Source organism: Chiloscyllium plagiosum, unplaced genomic scaffold, assembly GCF_037043375.1.
Source record: "Chiloscyllium plagiosum isolate Xiang-an unplaced genomic scaffold, Cpla_swu_hap1 HiC_scaffold_10, whole genome shotgun sequence".
Taxonomy (NCBI): Eukaryota; Metazoa; Chordata; class Chondrichthyes; order Orectolobiformes; family Hemiscylliidae; genus Chiloscyllium; species Chiloscyllium plagiosum.
This window is the reverse complement of record NW_028270148.1, coordinates 31,609,276-31,628,382: the sequence shown is the minus strand read 5'-3', so window position 1 is coordinate 31,628,382 and position 19,107 is coordinate 31,609,276. Positions and strand designations below refer to the sequence as shown.

General features: G+C 38.0%; 1 protein-coding gene across 1 annotated transcript in view; it reads right to left on the bottom strand.

Annotated features, from left to right (window-relative positions):
• Positions 1 to 1,923: 1,923 nt before the first annotated feature.
• Positions 1,924 to 19,107, bottom strand: part of LOC122552713 (apoptosis-stimulating of p53 protein 2-like) — a 117,491-nt gene continuing 100,307 nt past the window's right edge. The window contains exons 15-18 of the mRNA XM_087991255.1: positions 18,435 to 18,568; positions 14,192 to 14,358; positions 10,086 to 10,285; positions 1,924 to 9,098 (exon numbers count right to left, since the gene is read on the bottom strand). Of these exons, the coding sequence (XP_087847381.1) occupies positions 9,057 to 9,098; positions 10,086 to 10,285; positions 14,192 to 14,358; positions 18,435 to 18,568 (543 nt within the window). The 3' untranslated portion in view covers positions 1,924 to 9,056. The remainder of the gene's footprint in view (positions 9,099 to 10,085; positions 10,286 to 14,191; positions 14,359 to 18,434; positions 18,569 to 19,107) is intronic.

Genomic DNA, 19,107 nt, shown 5'->3' with positions numbered 1-19,107 from the left:
CCTTGACATTCCAGGTGCACCACCTAAATGAATGGCTAGCCATGATCGTCCAGATAGACCCGAGACCCCCCAGGAGGAAGAACCCCACCCAAAAGACATTGCATACAGACCAAAAACAACTCACATATAAAAAACTCTTTAAAACAATTAAATCAAAACAACTAAGACTACTCCTACATAAAAATAACATATCATATTTAAAAGGAGACTTTCCCCCTTGCTCACAGGGGGCACTACTATCTTCCAATAACTCCACCATAACCTCTCCTAGCTAGAGCCCTGCCCTGGGCCCAGGTATTACAAAATAGAGTAAATAAATTCCAGTATCTTATAAAACAGGAGTTAAAAGTAGATTACCCACCCACCACCTAGATACGCTTAACAAAACAAGTTAAAAATATATAAGATTACAAAATTACAATCCCAGCAAGTATTAACCAACTAATTAAGGAAGAAACATTCACCCAAGAGACATCCCCCAATAATCAAATAAACCGTGCGAACTATAGATAAGAGACCAAAGACCAAAGAATAAGGAACAAGAGTCCCCTCCCCCACAACCCAGGGAAAGATGGAGAAAAGGAAGAGGGAGAAAGGAAGAAGGAAAGGCAAAGGGCGGGGGGGGGGGGGGAGCAAAATAAAGTCGTTATCCATACAGTTCAAGTCCCGCAGTCTATTTGAGAGCATCCAGGAATTCTTCTACTTTTTCCGGTGACCCAAAGTTATATACAGATCCTCCATGACTGAAGCGCAGCATTGCCGGATGTCTCATGGAATATTGAACATTTAAGTCTCTCAAACGCTTCTTCGCCTCGTCAAATGCCCTCCTTCTTGCAGACCACAACCGGAGAAAGGTCCTGAAACAACATTATCTTGGAGCCTTGCACATCATGGCAAGGGGATCGTTCCTCAAGGCTCTGCAGACCTCCAGCAGCATTTGTTTTTCCCTAGTGTTGAAGGCAAACTAGTACTGAGCGGAGGCACTGGTCTGACCTGGGCCCGCGCACAGCAACCTGGTGGGACCGCTCAACCTGCACCCAGCCCAGACTCCAATTTTAGCAGCTGTGGGAGCCACTGCTCCAGAAAATCCACAAGCTGGCCTTCCTCCTCCCGTTCCAAAAGGCCCAGCAACCGAATATCTTTCCTCCAGGGTGCGGACCCGCCACTCCAGAGCCCGGACCTGACCCACTGATCACTCAGCAGCAGTCTCCGAGGCCGCGGTCCTTTGCTCCACCCCTCCTACACGCTGCCCAAGTTTCTCAATCATGCTTCTGCAGCATGACCGAGATCGACTCCCATCTGGACCGGGTCTCCTCGATGGATGCATCAGTTTTCTCTTGGAGTTTAACGAACTCCGAGATCAGGCTCGCCTCTGCAGATAAGTCCCCTGGGGTGGCTGCGGACATCTCTGCTGCTGTGGGGGGGTGGAGGGGTCCCTGCTTGTTGTGAACTACGAGAGCCTTTGCCATTAGTCATTTTAAAAAGCACCAAACTGTTAGAAGTTTGATGCAAACTGGCCAAGGGTGCTGGGCAAAAACTATTTTAAGTAATTTAGCAGGTGAGGTGAGTGTTGGCACCCCACTTTGCCCAAGTCCTGGGCAGAGCTCTGTAGACTTAGACCTGCTGGGTCACCGCTATCTTGGATCTCCCCTCTCCCCCCACCCACTGAAATATTTTTAATGAATCACTTTCCAGGTTGCAGCCAAATCAATCACAGGATTGTTGAAAGTTTAACTTTCCCTTTTAAAAACTCCAAATTGCAACAAACATTTCAGAAGCACAAGTAAACTACAAGCCAGAATAAGATTATATTTCATAAAATGATGCCAAATGCCCTGCGGTGTATTATCCATGTTCTCCTGCTTCACTTAAAGCTTCCTGAAGCTTATTTCATGATTATTACAAAGGAATTCAAGATGAAAATTGCAAAATAGTACATTTATTTGATACTGTTTTATGTCCATACTGGATATAAAAAGGTACGGCTCTAAATCTTAACTGTTCGTGTACATAATCATAAATCTGCATAAACACCATAAATCAGCATGAAATAAACTTCAGGGATTGTCTGATTGCTCGTGCAATGACAGAAAATTGTTCAACTCACCATCATAACTTTTACTTCTCAACATCGACTGATCATTTCACTGTCTCACAGTTTTACATTATGCTCAAAAGAATACTTGACAAATATCTTTTGTATAGAATTAGTTCAGTCTAATGTAGCATTCAAATAACCTTATGAAGAAATGAGCAATAACTCTAAAGTGTGTTTGTTAATTAGGTACTGAAAAGAGTCCCCATCTCCAGCCATATTCCACAGACTGCAATATTGTGAAATAGCAAATGCTGGAAGGTCACCATAACAATAACGTGATGGAAGCTTAATGCTGACTGTACATGCAAAGAAAATGGAACACAAAACACCATTCCCAGCATTATTAATAACAAAAGATTGCCAAGGGGAAAATAATAACTCTAAGCAATTAGAAAATTTACAATAAAAAAACAAGTTTATTGTTTTATCATAATAGAGCATAGATGGACCAGAAAGTACCCATTCAATCTGTTCTGCGTGTGAATAGCATTTAAGAAGTAACTGAAAATGGCACCTTGTAGAACACAAGGTAACACAGATCCAGTGTCTTCATTGCATTCTGCATGGCTGGTGAAGTTTAGCATATGACTTATTAATAACTTTAAATGCTGCTAGCTCTAATAACTAAGCCAGGAGTCCAACTTGAAAAAGGGAAATGGGAACACTTGCATTCATAGTTAAAGAATTTAATATCAGAAAAATGAAGTTTTACAATTCAGTAAAGTATTTAATAATTGGATATAGAATTGTAACTTGACATTACTTGATTTCTTTTAAACCCTTAGTGGCTATGATGAGGTATTTATAAACAGAACAGAAATACAAATAAATACATTCGGTAAAAGACAACAGTTCCTGGGACGTGCACACATTCTGCAACAGCAGTGTTTAATGAAGTATATGGCACTATTGTCAGTATTCAAGGATCTATTCTAATGATGGGAAACTACATTTGCAGATTTCATAATGTGAGATTACAGAATACATAGATAAGAACTACTAACGTGTTGCCATAAAGAATTTTCATCAATCCTTTTGCAAGATTTGATTTTCCCGATCTTTAAGTCCAACCTCATTTTCTTTTCGCAAGGTGCTATAATTCTGTTCAAATAACTCTAAACTCTCATACAATTAAGAGTCTTATTAGTACAAATAGAGTTCCATGGAGATGTAGTCAAGAAACATTTTCTTTACTAGGAGAAAGTGAGGACTGCAGATGCTGGAGATGAGTCGAGAGCTTGGCACTGGAAAAACACAGCAGGTCAGGCAGCATACAAGAAACAGGAGAATCGATGTTTCGGGCAAAAGCCCTTCATTTACTGACGAGCTATCATTATGGGTAGGGCAGGAGCTCCCTTTTTTAATTTTAGGGAAAGTGACAGAAGATTTGTGGAGACCAAGCTGTTGAATGAAAAATCTTTGTCTCAAACGTTTGAACATTTTTCTGGTGTTTTATCAGGTTTGTACCTGAAAACTATAGAACGACAGAGATGCATCAACAACTATTAAGCTCTTCAGATATTCCAAAAAAAGTACATCTTACATTATATGAACAACTCAAACATTCAACAAGTTCATTTCAAATCTGCAATCAGATGCACCTTTCTGTCATCACAATTAATTTTTGTTCTGCAAAAAAAGGCAAGTACTGAAAAATTTAACAGTATGCCACTTTCTCAAAAACAAAATGAGCAACATGTAGTGACAGCAAAAATAAATGAAGAAGCACCATTTACCACAACTTATGAGCTGCAGCTGTCAGTTTATACATACAAGGGTGACCCAGAGGCGCAAGTATTGTTTTACTATGCTTAAACAAAACATTAAAAAAGAAATATATTAACCAGAGATATTTTAACTTTACCAGCATGAAAAGAAATTTAGCCTTCAAAATATACAGCTCCTTTCATTTCACATTTTTTTTCCCTGCACAATTGTACCAAAAGTGAAAATATAAAATTTATCAACTTGGTATATTCTTGGAATACACAAACAGATTTTTTTTCTACTTTTAACTTTGATACTGAAATGCTACTATAGTCAGAGTCAATATTTAAAAGATATAAGAATAGCTATAGACAAACATTAGTCATTACAGTTTGCAAAATAAATGGGTACTGTATGAAAGGTTGCAGAATTACATATTCAAAACAATGGCCATAGAATTACATAGTAGAATGAATTATTTCCAAACTTCATTAGTGATCACTGGTCAAGAATTACTCTTCAGGGTACAACTATTCCATAAAATTACAATGCTTCAATAATTCTTAAAAATGAACTTTATAATATTCTAATCTCTGTTCAACTCTGCAAATAATCTTATTTCAAGACAGAACATTTAAAACGCACAACTAAATTACAGTAATCTCAACCACATGAAGTTATCCTAGAATTGCAAACTGTCAATGGTAAGAGATCATGATATGGAACTGGAAAATAAAAATAATTAAAATTTCCCTAAAGGAGCAAAAAACACTTAGTTTATTAACCAAGGACTAAAGTACTCTCCAAGCATGCCCTCATGAGTATACCCTATTTTAATTGCTCCATCATTGGTGATTATTAAGCTCTGTAGCACTTTTTCTACACCTCTATTTCTCCAGCTCTTGGGCATTTAACTTTATATTGCCTGGATTGGTTTGGTTTCATGCTTCATTTTTATAATGCTCGTTTGAAGTAGATTTATTAAATTAAGGTGATATACAAATTGATGTTATCACTAATCGTCATCAATACTACAGGCTGTTTTAAGGATTGGGGATTATAATAGAACCACTGTAAATGCTACCCGTCAGGACAGCAAAGTCAATCAAGAAAATTCTGTGTCTACCTTCAACTATCACAGGCTAGAAATTAGTATGAATTATTACCACCTTTTAGGCATAAAATAGTTCACAAACCATATCATTTTAGCTTGTGTTCAATTACATTGGTCCCCCTCTTATTTTAGACATATTTAAACCTCTCGCAAATATGTTAGTATAGAGACTCAATGTGTGCAGAACAACCATTTTTCAAAATTCATACTTAATGAATTTGGGAGATATTGGGTCTAACTTGCCCAGGATTCTACAGACATCCAATTTGCATAAGAAAATTTCAGGAAAAATTAAAAATAAACCTTCCTGTGGAATGTTTTCACCAGCTACAAAATCATTGTTGCTGTCTCTTTGTGCCTACAACATATATTGCTTCTTTTCTCGTCCTAGATCTCAACAGCAGGTCACTACCAGCAAACAAGTCAGCCCAACAAAGACTCAATCAATCACTGGAGTTCAAGTTAAGGTGCAACCAACACCAGAATCTCGTGCAACTATTTAGCTGAGACCCAAGGGCCAAATTCGTTCAATCCTTGGACCTCTTGGTTAAGGGGTACACTGGCTGCATAATTAGGTCTGGACTAAATATCCACTCCAAAGACTATAATTAAGACATAAAACTCTATATTGTAGGCACAACTTGCAAAGTTGTCTAAGTTGAATTCTAATTCTTGACAATTGTTTAAAATTGCCAAGCTTACCTGAATTGGCCATTACATTTTGTGACCACCTGGATCAGGGGAAAAAAAAAACTGTCCTTGCAAACAGGTAGTTCCAAACAAGCATTCTTCAACCAGAGAAAACTATCACATTAGAAACACTATGACCACCAGATTCAATTTTCAGAATTGCTTAAAAAAAGCTAAAATGTACAGGTACAAAAATAACTTACATGAGTAAGAGAATGCTATGCTTTATCATAAAGGAATTGAATTCAAAGGGATTGAAGTTATACTGCAGTTGCGTAAGATTCTGAGTAGACTAAATCTGCATACAGTTTTGGGTGCCACATCTCAGGAAATGATTAAATTATGAAGGAATAAAGCCTACACAATGATGAAGGAGCAATCCGATCATGTTATTTAAAAATAATATTATTTGAAAAACTTTGGGACATAGGTCTCTGCTCCCCACTCTTTAATTGGATTGCCAACTTCCTGACCAACAGACTGCAGTCAGTAAGGACAAGTGACAACACCTCATCCACGATAATTCTCAACACTGGTGCCCCACAAGGCTGCGTATTAGCCTCCTACTATACTTATACACACATGACTCTGTGGCCAAATTCCACACCAAATTAATTTACAACTTTGCTGACGACACCACCTTTGTAGGTTGAATATCAAACAACAACGAGACAGAGTACAGAAAGGAGACAGCGCTAAGCAGTATGGTGTAAAGACAACAACCTCTCTAACCAATGTCAGCAAAACAAAGAGCTGATCACTGACTTCAGAAAGCGGAGTGGAAAGCAGGTCCCTCTTTGCATCAACGCTGCTAAGGTGGAGGTGGTTGAGATCACCAAGTTCCTGGGAGTAACGATCACCAACAATCTGTCCTGGTGCATTCATGTTGACAAGGAAACACAATGCCTCTACTTCCTCAGGTAGTTAAGGAAATTCGGCATGTCAATAATGCCTCTTTCAAATTTTTACAGAGGCACCACAGAATGTATCCTATCTGGATGCTATGGCAACTGTTTTTTCAAATATCACAAGAAACTACAGAGAGTTATGAACACTGCCCAGTCCATCACATAAACCAGCCTCCAATCCATTGACTTCATCCATAATTTCTGCTACATTGGGAAAACTATTAACATAATCAAAGACTCCTTGCACCTCATTTACACTCACTTCCGCACTCTTTTATCATTAAGATATAAAATTTTGAAGACACATTTGAAAAGATTCAAGAATAGCTTCTTCCCCCACTGTTATCAGACTTTTGAACGGACATCTTAGTATTATTGTTGATCTCTACACCTTGGCAACTCTATACCCTGCACTCTGTTCCGTTATTCTGATGCACTTGTATAATACGATCTGCCAGTAAAGCACAGAAGTCAACGCTTTTCACTGTATCCCAGTACAGGTGACAGTAATAAATCAAATAGAACAATGAAATATTTAATGGAAACCTTTCTTGGAAAAATTCAGAACAGGTGCATGACATTAAAATTAGTGCTGGTCCATTCAGAAGAGATGCAGAAAGCACAGCTTCACTTAACGAGTTGTGGAAATCTCCAATTTCCTCCCTGCCAAAAAGATTTTCAACCTAGGTCAATGATACATTTGAAACTGAGATTCACAGATTTTTGATAGGTAAAGGTATTAAAGGATATGAAACTAAAATGGTCCAAGTGAATGACAAATAACAGCTTGAAGGGTAGAATGATCTCTTATTGTTCCTAAATTAAACTACATAAACGTTTAGATAGGAGGTATCCTTTATTCAAGGAGGGGTTTCAACTAATAATTTTTCAGCATTTTTACCTAGAACTACTGTAAATAAGTGCTATTTTCAGCTTTTATTGCATATTCTTACCTTTACAAGACATTAATCAATGTTGTATTTTGAAATAGAAATTAAGTTATAATACATTAAAATTAAAAAGTAAGAAAAATGAGTTGTAAAAGTTGTATTCATCCACAGGTGATAGTACTCGACTTCTTTATTGATACAACAAACAACATGGCTAATAAAGGGCAGTAAATATTGAATAATTATTTACCATTAGGTAAGGAAAATATTAAGTGACAAACTAATCAATGTGTGAGGGATCCACAGCAAGCCAAGGAATGGGGAGATTTCCACCTCAAATCGTGAACAACTTTTGAGCATATACATTTAGTATGCCTTAAAGTAAAAGTTAAAAAAAAACCACCCAGAGCTCTGAAAATGGAAGACCTAAAACCATTTGAATCACAATGGCATTAATATTTTTCCACAAATATTTTTGGTTTTGTGAGGAATTAAATGCTGAGTTTTAAAATAAAACTACTAAATACTTATGAAAAATTCTCAACTGCATTAATACAGAAGATGCAAATAGTTTTACACTATGCCAGGTAAGCAGCTAAAGATATTTCAGTGACAAAACTGAAGTAAAATGAATATAAAATTGTGATTGATTACAACATATATACTTTAGTCTGCAAAAGTATTACAAAGCATTTTCAAATGACTACATTTAATGTTACCCCTTTAAACAACTTGATGGATTTCTTGTAAAGTTTAAAATACTATCAGCCATGCTCATCATTATTAAATACAAATCAATACGTAAAATTCAAATTAGAATTGAAATTCTTCATTAAAGGCAACAGGGCTAATGCAGTCTGAAACACAAACAGGTTTTAGCAAGACAAATTGTAGCGTCATCTTCAAAATACTATGTTTAGCCTGTGTCAGATTAAGTTATGAAAACAAGTTTTGACAGAATTTAACACACTTTGCTTTCAAAATTCTGGATGCATGCTTTGGAATGTGCAATGCCATGGTTACATCATACTCAAGAGAAAGATGTCTAAATAACAATCATTGTTGATTAGTTACAAAAAAAAAAGCTAAGCTAAGGGCATTAATGCTTGAATTTTCTGCAATCCGACATGGAGCTATTTTAAACAAGAATCCAAATTTTGCTCAGAAAACATCTTATTTCAGTCTCTAAAACATTTCCAGTAAAACTAAGCTGGTTTGATTATTCATACCATAAAACAACCAAACAACTCCTGCATACAGTTAGCACCCTTCCAAATATAACAACAGCAGTAAAAATTCTGTATTTTAACCTAAGTTGGAGGGAAAACAAATTAAGATTGTTGATTCTTTTCCTCATTATCTGTGCTCTTATCTACTTTGTCTCTTATAATGTTCTAAATCTACAAAGTATTTTAAAATGCACCAAAATAAACAGTTTTGTCAAAAAAAACCTTCAGTTCACCATTTATATTAGGTGATTATTAACACTGAACAACAAAAAATGCTCACTTCATTACAGAAGCATTCACTATGTCCATTGAATTTTCCTTCATTTAGTCTAGAGGTCACCATTTTAATGCAGACATTTTGTGGATTTGAATTGGTACAGGGTTTGTAGTCTTCATCTGTAGTGTTTTCACATAAGCACTTTATGCCAGACTTCGCTGTCTTGGTTTAATCCTTGGATAAAGCTGTAAAAGGAACAACAGAAGGATTCAATCAACTTAAAATGTAATTATTTTCCTCATCAACTTGTCCAGAGATATTTTGACGCAGCTTGGTCCAAATGGCACTTGAACCCACACAATACTACTGTGCCATGAAGTCCTAATAAATTAAACTCACAGTGAATTTCCCAAATTGTTTATCACCCATTAGCTTATGTAGAACATTAAATCCAGAACAACACTTGTACCACAGCTAAATTATGCTCATGAATTGGTGTTGGTTGATGGAACAATGCTCAGCAAGTGCCATCAACTTCAAGAAGGATACAGAAAGAAAAGTAAAGGAAAAATTACTTACACAAGCTACACTTGGTTCTGCTTTGGTGCACTGGAGGCTGAGGGGTGACTTTATAAAGAATGAAGGACATGAATAGTCAAGGTCTTTTCCCCTTGCAGGGGAGTCCTTGTAGGGGAAACCTATGAGGGCATAGGTTTAAAGTGAGAGGGAAAAGATTTAAAAGAGATCTGACGGGCAACATTTTCACAAAGAGGTTGATGCGTGTATGGAATGAACTGCCAGAGCAAGTGGTGAAGTCTGGTGCAATTACAATATTTAAAAGGCATCTGGATGGGTATATGAATTGGAATTGTTTAGAGGGATATGGGCCAAATGCTGGCAAATGAGACTAGATCAATTTAGGATTTCTGGTCGGCATGGATGAGTTGGACCGAAGGGTCTGTTGCTGTGTTGTATGGCTCCATCTTTCAATAGTAGGTCATCTGCAGCCAATTAATGCCCAAACATAGTGGGGGGGATTCATTTTCAGAGATTATACATTAGGAAGCAATTATTTATTATATATGAAACTTCAATTGAATATTGAAACCACTGATGTTCACAACTACCATTTCGGTTCCCCTACACTAATTGGTTCCCTTTCAATATTTCACCACAATAAATTAATAACATCACAAAAAAAAAAACCAGGTCTTATTCTTGGAAAAACCTACACCAAGTAAGTTGCGCGACACATATCCTTCCCCATCATTTAGTCGTGCCCACCACCATTCAATCTCAACTTCATCTTCTCGCTGGATAATTGACATACAGTCTCCTTCCTTAAATGATAACTCATCTTCAGTTTGAGAGTCATAATCCCACAGACCATACACTACTCCTCTGTTCATTATGCCCATTTTCTCTTGCACACCTGAAGGAAGAAGCAAACATATATTTCAGTAGTTTTACTTCTCTACCAAGCCAATTACAGGATTAATTTCCCAGAAACATTTCATAGGCTCCTGATATATAGATCAAAACTAGACAGTCTCAGTTCACAGTTTAAGTCAAAAGTCAAACACTTCTGCTGGATTATTGGAAATGAACAATAAAGCTTCTAAAGTGCAGAAATCCAACATATGAATGCTTAGAAACAAAATAAGAACATTATCAGTTTCTACTGTCACAGAGCGACACTGAGGTACTACAGTGGAATTCCAATTACTTATTGCTATTACTGGAAAAATACACATGCAAGAATTGAACATGAACATTGGAATTCCCTTGGGAAACATTTACATTGCAAGTTCCAATATAGTGCGAGACTGTCATGATCCCAAATGATGTTAATACTGGACAAGCAGATCCTAGAGTGAGGACTGGCTTGAGAGATAAGTTTTATTTTTCTTTTCATTTACCGCGGTGGTTACTGAACATATTCACAAGAGGCTACCAATTATTTGTAATAAAAGAACAGAAAAGTTAATTAAATAAAAGAAAAATATTGTATTACACTATGTAGCAACTACTTGAAACAATCTTATTTTGAATATCAGAGAGAAAGATTGAACTCTCTTACAACAACACTGCAGATATCAAAATCTCTGAAAGATCACCTTGCCAATTTGCCAAGCCCCCTTGCTCAGGTGGCAGTGTTGCTTTTGGTTTCTGTTTGGAAAACTTTTGTATTCACTCAATGCTATTTCCTTTCATTATTGCCTCTTCCGGAGACCCTGAAACAAACTAAAATCTCAGCACGCATTCCTTAATCTATATTCTCAACAGCCTGATAGGATGTCTTGCTCATTCATGTTTTAAAGTCTTCTGATTCTCCAGCTTTTCTTACTAACTTCTAAGGCACTCAGGACTTTGCTTTAGTCATGACTGCCTGCACACTGCTCAATTAACAGCACTTCTGCTGTTCAGGATTGTTCTGACTTTGTGTCACTGGATTCCTGTCACGCGGCTTCTGCCTTTTCAAAAAAAATCTATAGCACTGACTGTTCACCTCAAGAATTTAACTACCTCATTAAACGTAAACAAAAATTTCCAGGCTTACTTGCACCACACAAAATCCAATAACATTGTTCTTCTTCCAGTAAGTCAAACATAAAGCTATTAATTTTCTTCAACTTCAAAACAAAAGTTTCCAAGTAAAACCATGAATCTTCATTACACCATATATTAAAAAGCCTTTTTAAAAGATCCAAGTTCCTGCCAACGGCTAGAAAAGCATCAAGAGCAGTCATGTACTTGTTAAGGAAAACAGTATGGACCAAATACACATGCGCAACTGTTCTTGACGCTTTACATGTCACTTGGAGTTAATTTAAAAAAAATACTTTTCATGTTGGTGACGGTTCCTTTGAGGATCAATGGTTAAGAACATAAGAAATAGAAGCAGGAGTAGGCCATTCAGTCCTCTGAACCCCTTCTGCCATTCAATGAGATCATGACTCATCTTCACCTTCAAAACCATTTTCCAACACTACCTTTATATTCCAAGATTTCTTATGTAGAAATCTATTGATCTCAGTCTTGAACACACCCAAAGACTGAACCTGCACAGTTCTCTGGGGCATTTTCAATGATTCAACCCTCTGCGACTGAAGAAAAACATCAACTTACTCTTAAATAGCCTGCACCATATTCTGAGACCCTGTTCCCTAGCTCTACAGAACACCCAACAAAAAGAAACACCCTTTCTGCAGCCTCCCCCCTCCCATAAGTTTCTCTAATTCATACTTGAAGGAAGTAACCACTCTGCTCTAAACCAGCAAATTTCCTCACAAGACAGTCCTTCTCCCCCAGCAATTAGTTTGGTGCACCTCTGCTGCACCCCTCAATGGCAAGTATGTCCTGTAACAGGATGTACTCAAATGCAGTGTGATATCTTTATTCCTACAATCAAATCCTCCTGTAACAAAATAAGTCACAATAAAATAAGACATTCTCCTGAACACAGTGAACCAACAGCACTCAAATCAAAGCAACTCAACATTACAAGACCTGCTTGTGGTATTAGGCACACTTCTAACATGTAATGAAAGGCTACTTTGTCCATCATGTCATACCCATTTTGCATCTGTAATATGGGCAATTTCAAGAAAGGCTTATTAACCAATAGGTAGACAGCTCAGACAATCCAAATTATTCTTGCATAATGTTCATGAAGAACAGCTCCCCAAGTTACAAAGAACCATGGGTATTGCTTCAGTCAGTAGTAGTTAATATACATGAAACCACAAAACAAAATAATAGTATGCATTGAGATAACATATTTGGCCCATGGAATGTACTTAGAAATGGAAAGAGCAGAAGCAAAAGTGTCAGAATTGTTGACTGAAATTGTAGAACAGTGGAAACAAGAAATCAAGACAGAAGACAACTATACCATGGAGTAGGGCATCAGGAAGAAATTAAGAAAAGCAGAGTTGTAACAATGTATATGTGTTAAAGGAAAACATACCACATAGCTAAGCTAATGAAGCTGAGAACTGTCACCATTGGACAGTGTGGGTGCACAGAAAATTAGAGGATTGAAAATGCAGCTTGGGATGGATGTGTGAGAGTCAAGATTATAAAACCGGGGGGCAGGGAGGGGGTGGAATTGGTGGAGAAGAGGGCTGAGAGATAAGTAGGACGGTGGGAATGGGAAGGTAGCTGGGAAGGCAATAAGGAGATGCAGGTAGGGGGTGATGGTGATAGGTCAAAAGGGAGGGTGGAGCGGATAGGTGGGAAGGAAGATGGAAAGGAAGGACAGCTCAAGAGGGCGGTGCCGAGTTAGAGATTTGGATCTGTGATGAGGTGGTGGGGGTGGGGGGGGGAGGGGAGATGAGCAAACTGGTGAAGTTGACGTTGATGCTATGTGGTTCTTCCTCCAAGCGTCAAGTTGCTTGGATTTGGTGGTGGAGGCGGCCCAGCACTAGCATGTCCTTGATGGAGTGGGAGGGGGAGTTGAAGTGGTCAACCACAGGGCGACGGGGTTGTTTGGTGCGCATACTAGAAATGTTCTGTGAGTTGGCATCCTGTCTCCCCGGTGTAGTGGAGACCACATCGAGAGCAATGGACATAGTAGAAGAATGGACAGGAAAATTTCTGCCAGACGTGGAAGGATCCTTTGTGGCCTTGGATGGAGGTGAGGAGGGAGGTGTGGGCACTGGATTTACAACTCCTGTAAAGGCAAGGAAAGGTGCCAGAAGTGGAGGATGGGCTGGTTGGGGGGGAATGGACCTAACGAGAGAATCACAGAGGTACTAGTCTTTGCGGAATGCTGATAGGAGTGGGGTGGGAAATATCTCTCTGCTGGTGGGGTCTGATTGTTGGTGGCGGAAATGGTAGAGGATAACGCTTCCTCACTTTCTCCAACTAAACTATGGAGCAGGGTTTCAGGAAATGAAGGGCAAAAAGCAGACAGTATTAAGAAATAGAAATAAGCAATTATGGCAATAGATAGAAATAGATTAAGTACAGCAAGGCCACAGTTGGACATACACCATTTGTTTAAGAGTCTTTGTCAACAGAGTGGTGATTACTATTTTGGGTACACCTGATTGGAGATTGCAAAAGGGCCACACTTTCAAATTGTTATGAACTTTTCTGATGCGCAATGGCTCTTCAATAACTTTGCCTAATGAAACTCGTTTAACTAGTGCAATTTTAGTGTTTAGCAAAGTGTATATGTCATCATATATGGGTCCTGGTTTTCAAATTTCATTCTGTATGAGTACAAAACACTAAGGAATACTAACTATATAAACAAAAGAACAGCATTTCAGTACATTGATATTTTCATATTATGCCCAAATAACAGTCCATCAAATACCACAACACATACCATATAGAAACTGAGAGCATTGGATATAACCCTCCTCCATTTCCTCACATTTATCAGCAGCAGTCTGCAGGTCACTGTAGGTTGTAGCAAATACTGCTGCCCCAGATTCAACTAGGAACTTGCAAACTTGCACATTATTACAGGAGGCTGCACAATGCAAAGGGGTCCTAAAGAAGGAAATTAAGAGTTAGTGATATTTAGTAAACTTAAACATGTTTTAAAGATTCACTTTTCTCACAAGCTTTTGCTCAATCTGAAAGAAAAAGGTAAGAGAGCTTTCTTAACACAGTCATCATGAACAGTATCTGGAATCATCAGGTGAGACACATTAAATTATTCCCAATCATAGAGTGATGCACAGAGTACCCATTGCGCATGGGTTGGTTCCATCCAATTAATCCTACTCTCCCCCTGCTTTTTATCCCCAATAGCCGTGAAAGAAAGCTTCACGTTTATACTCAATTTCTTTTCAATGTTACTGCTGAATATACTTTCACCATATTGCTATTCATTCCAGATCATCCCACGGGAACATGACTTCATAATTCCCGCCAGTCTGAAATGTAAGAGGACACTAACACCTTATTCTTTTTCACCCTCTATCAATTTTGCATCGTGCCAATGGCTCTTTAATTCCAATGTTTTAATTTACCAATTATCTGGTTTTTCAGTCCACACGTACCATGAAGAACCATCTTGCTCTAATTAATCCTTTCTGTTGTTTCAAAAGAAGATTTACAAGGATGTTGCCAAGGTTGGAAGATTTGAGCTATAGGGAGAGGTTGAATAGGCTCGGGCTGTTTTCCCTGGAGTGTTGGAGTCTGAGGGGTGACCTTATAGAGGTTTATAAAATCATGAGGGATAAATAGACAAGGTCTTTTCCCTGGGGTTGGGGGAGCCCAGAACTAGAGGGCATAGGTTTAGGGTGAGAGGGGAAAGATAGAAAAGGGACTTAAGGGGCAACTGTTTCATGCAGAGGGGGTATGTGTTGGGAATGAGTTGCCAGAGGAAGTGATGGAGGATAGTACAATTGCAACATTTAAAAGGCATCTAGATGGGTACACGATTAGGAAGAGTTTGGAGGGATATGGGCCTGGAGCTGGCAGTTGGGACTAGATTGGGTTGGGCTATCTGATCGGCATGGACAAGTTGGACCGAAGGGTCTGTTCCCATGCTGTACACCTCTTTGACTCTATAATTCAATCAAGCTATTCAAACATGATTTACCTCTAACAAAACTTGAAAGCTTTTATTTTTAGACTTTGCCATGGATTGTCTCTGGAAGTTTCCCAATCACTGATCTTAGGCTGACTGACAGGTCACTGCTGGGTTTACCTTCTATTTTTTGCACAGTGACTTAACATATAAAATCCTCTACCGGCTTGGCCACATTCTCAAATTGAAGAAAAAACTGGAAGATTGTTATTAGAGACCCTGTAATCATTACCCTTATGTCTCTCACATAAGTAGGATGGATCAAATCAGTCATTTCTATCCCCATTTTCATTTACTGGATAGAAACATGGCTGGCTAAGCCAGGATTTATTGCCCATCCCTAAATTTCTGCAGGAAGGTGAACTGCCTTCTTGAATCATTGTGATTCTTGTGATATAGGTATACCAACATTGCTGTTAAAGGATGAATTCCAGGATTTTGACCCATCAACCAAAGAGAATGACAACACATTTCCAAGTTGGAACGGTGTGTGAATTGGAGGGAATTTGCAGGTGGTGGTGCTCCCCTTCACCAACTACCTTTATGCTTTACATAGCAGAGTTTGCAAATATGGAAAGGCACTGTTGAAGGTGCATCTTGTAGATGGTACATACTACTGCATTGGTGGAGGGACTAAATGCTTGTATGGTGCCAATCAGGGTGCTGCTTTGTCCTGGACAGTGTCAAGCTTCAAGTGTTGTTGGAGCAGCATTCATCCAGGCAAGTGGGAGAATTGGATCATATTCTTGACTTCCACTTAATAGATGATGAACAGACTTTATGGAGTCAGGAGGAATGTTACTTGCCACGGAATTCCTAGCCTCTGACCTGCTCTTCTATTTATATGGCTAGTCCAGTTGTGTCATCATGAGAACAGTCAATGCTGTCAATATACCAGTAAAGAAGTAGACAGTTAATACACAGGACAGGACAAATATAAAGAAAGAGTACTTAAAAGATTGGTCACCCTATGGCCAAATATCTTCAGCTGCTTCACCTTGTCTCCACTGTAAGGTCAGAAATGGGGTGATACAGTTCGGTGTGGACATACTCAATTCTTGATAAGACTTTAAAATATTCATTTAATACTTCAGCATTGCTCTCTGTATCCATAAGTGATCTCCTTTCAGATCCCTAATCACTCTAACCTTCTTGTGACTATCTTTTTACTGTACTGCAATTTATAAGAGACTTGTGGGTTCCTTTTCTGTTAGCTGATAATTTTATTCTTTTTTAAATCTACCCTTGCACTTCTCTTATTCAGCTTGGTAATAATCTTACCACAGACTCTCGAGTTCTTCATAGTCAATGATACATGAACAGTTGAAGGATACTCGATCTCCAAATCCCAAACATATGGCCTCATTCTCCTAGATTAGCTCTTTTGTTTTGCCATGTTAGAATTTGAGATTACTTATTTTAACCTAATTTGATTATTTTTCATGTTAATATTTTTATGAGCACAACAAAATCTATGTTTAGACTACATTATTTTTGAGGCGTACAAAGTTGAGGTTTGTGGGCAGCATGGTGGCATGGTGGTTAGCACTGCTGCCTCACAACGCCAGAGACCCAGGTTCAATTCCCGCCTCAGGCGACTCTCTGTGTGGAATTTGCACATTCTCCCCGTGTCTGCGTGGGTTTCCTCCGGGTGCTCCGGTTTCCTCTCTCAGTCCAAAAATGTGCAGGTTAGGTGAATTGGCCATGCTAAATTGCCCGTAGTGTTAGGTGAAGGGGTAAATGTAGGAGAATGGGTCTGGGTGGGTTACGCTTTGGCAGGTCGGTGTGGACTTGTTGGGCCGAAGGGTCTGTTTCCACACTGTAAGTAATCTAATCTAATCTAATCTAAAGTAATCTAATCTAATCTAAATACAGAGCATAGATACTTAAACTGCTATTTAAAAGTGATTCAGTATTTTACCGTAGAAGTCTGTATTTCAAGACAAAACAATAGCAGGCTTTTAGCTTCACAACATTTGAACGACTCCATTTCAATAGCAAACTTATCCTAATTTGGAGAACCGGAAGAGTACACATCCTTGCAAAGAACAAGTGGAATTGGAACTCTCAAGGACACTCATAGCACAGTTCTTTCACTGAATGATGTGTGTCTCAGACAAACAACTTTGTAAAAAGCTTGTAAGTAATGAGCTCAATATTAGCAGATTTTATTTTCTCCCTTACAAATGAGAAGCAAAAGTTAACATGATTAAATTAAATACTCCAAAAATTCTGACAGTGTACACCGAAAATAAGTTGGCCTTAAGTACAGAGTTTAAATTACATTTTAGGAGAAGCAAAAGCTTGTTTCTCTATCGAATTTTGATTGGTAAGTGCGCATACAGACGAACAAATCTAAAAATAATCAAAATCAAGTACAGTTTTGGACCCCTTGGAAAAATCAACTTGTGAGCATGAACAGTTTGCTTCCATGTACCTAACTATTAAAATATAGGTTTTATTATCTGGAATTATTTAATGGTAGAAACGGGCTTTTTAAACAATTGCACATGCTTTCTCCTAAAATATTAACAGTGCATAAAAATTACTTCCGCATATTTTCAATAATGAAAAGATATCACAAAGATATCAGGAGATGGCTTTATTAACACAAGGTAAGAATTGAATACTCTTAGTTCAGCAATTCTGACATGAATCCAATTATGAAAGAAGCCACCATCTGTTCATAATGTTCAATTCTGCAATAATTGTAACCATAAAATGAATGGGGTGCGTGAGAGAATAACTGAAGGAAAATTCAAACCATATGCAATAACTAAAAGAACTATTTTCTCCAAACATATTTCATTTACTATATTTTATATCTTCAAGCACTACCTATTGTTTAGAAATTCAATGTAATTCTGTTAAACTACTGAGTTTTCTGATAAAAAACGTATTTTGAGAAACAGTCCCCCACAATGCTGAAAGAACATGCTCCAGCTGTTGTACAAAATGTGATTATACACTTGGAATTAAATAACCATGCGACTCAACAAATATCAACCATATTTATTTTCCAACTCACCATCCATCACTATCTGCTGCATTAACATTTACCCCAAACTGTACTAAGAACTTCACAATTTCTGTGTGACCTGCACAGACAGCATTATGTAGGGCTGTAATTCCTTCATCATTTGCTTGGCTAGGATCCTCTACCTATACGAGAAAAACAGATTACAAACAATAATGTACTGATTTTTTAAACCATTAACGACAAAAATTGATTGTGATTGCGCAACCACAATCATTAGTAACAAATACAATGTTCCTCGGTTACATACTTGACACTAGAACAATTTCCAACACAATTCAACAACAAATTAGAGACATCTGCATTGTCCAGATAAATTGAGAAATAAAGTCCATACTCAGCAACTGTTTTCCAACTGAGTTCTTCAATATTTTGAAAATCAGTTCTGAAAAATTAGCATATAGTTTACAGCTTTTCCAAGAATGAAACTAATTATGTGCATTAAATTCATTCTAAATCAAGTTGCCCACAATGCTCCTTATTCTGTCAAGTAGGGGTAAAAGACTCACATGCAAATAATACTTGGCAGGAAACCATCAAGCATAAAAGATAAACACTGGGCTAAGTTTTCCAGCCCTTTGTGGGTGCAGCGAGAGGCTAAAGAATATCATGGGTAGGTGGGAGTGGAGTTTCCACCATCTTTCTGCTACCATGACATTTTATT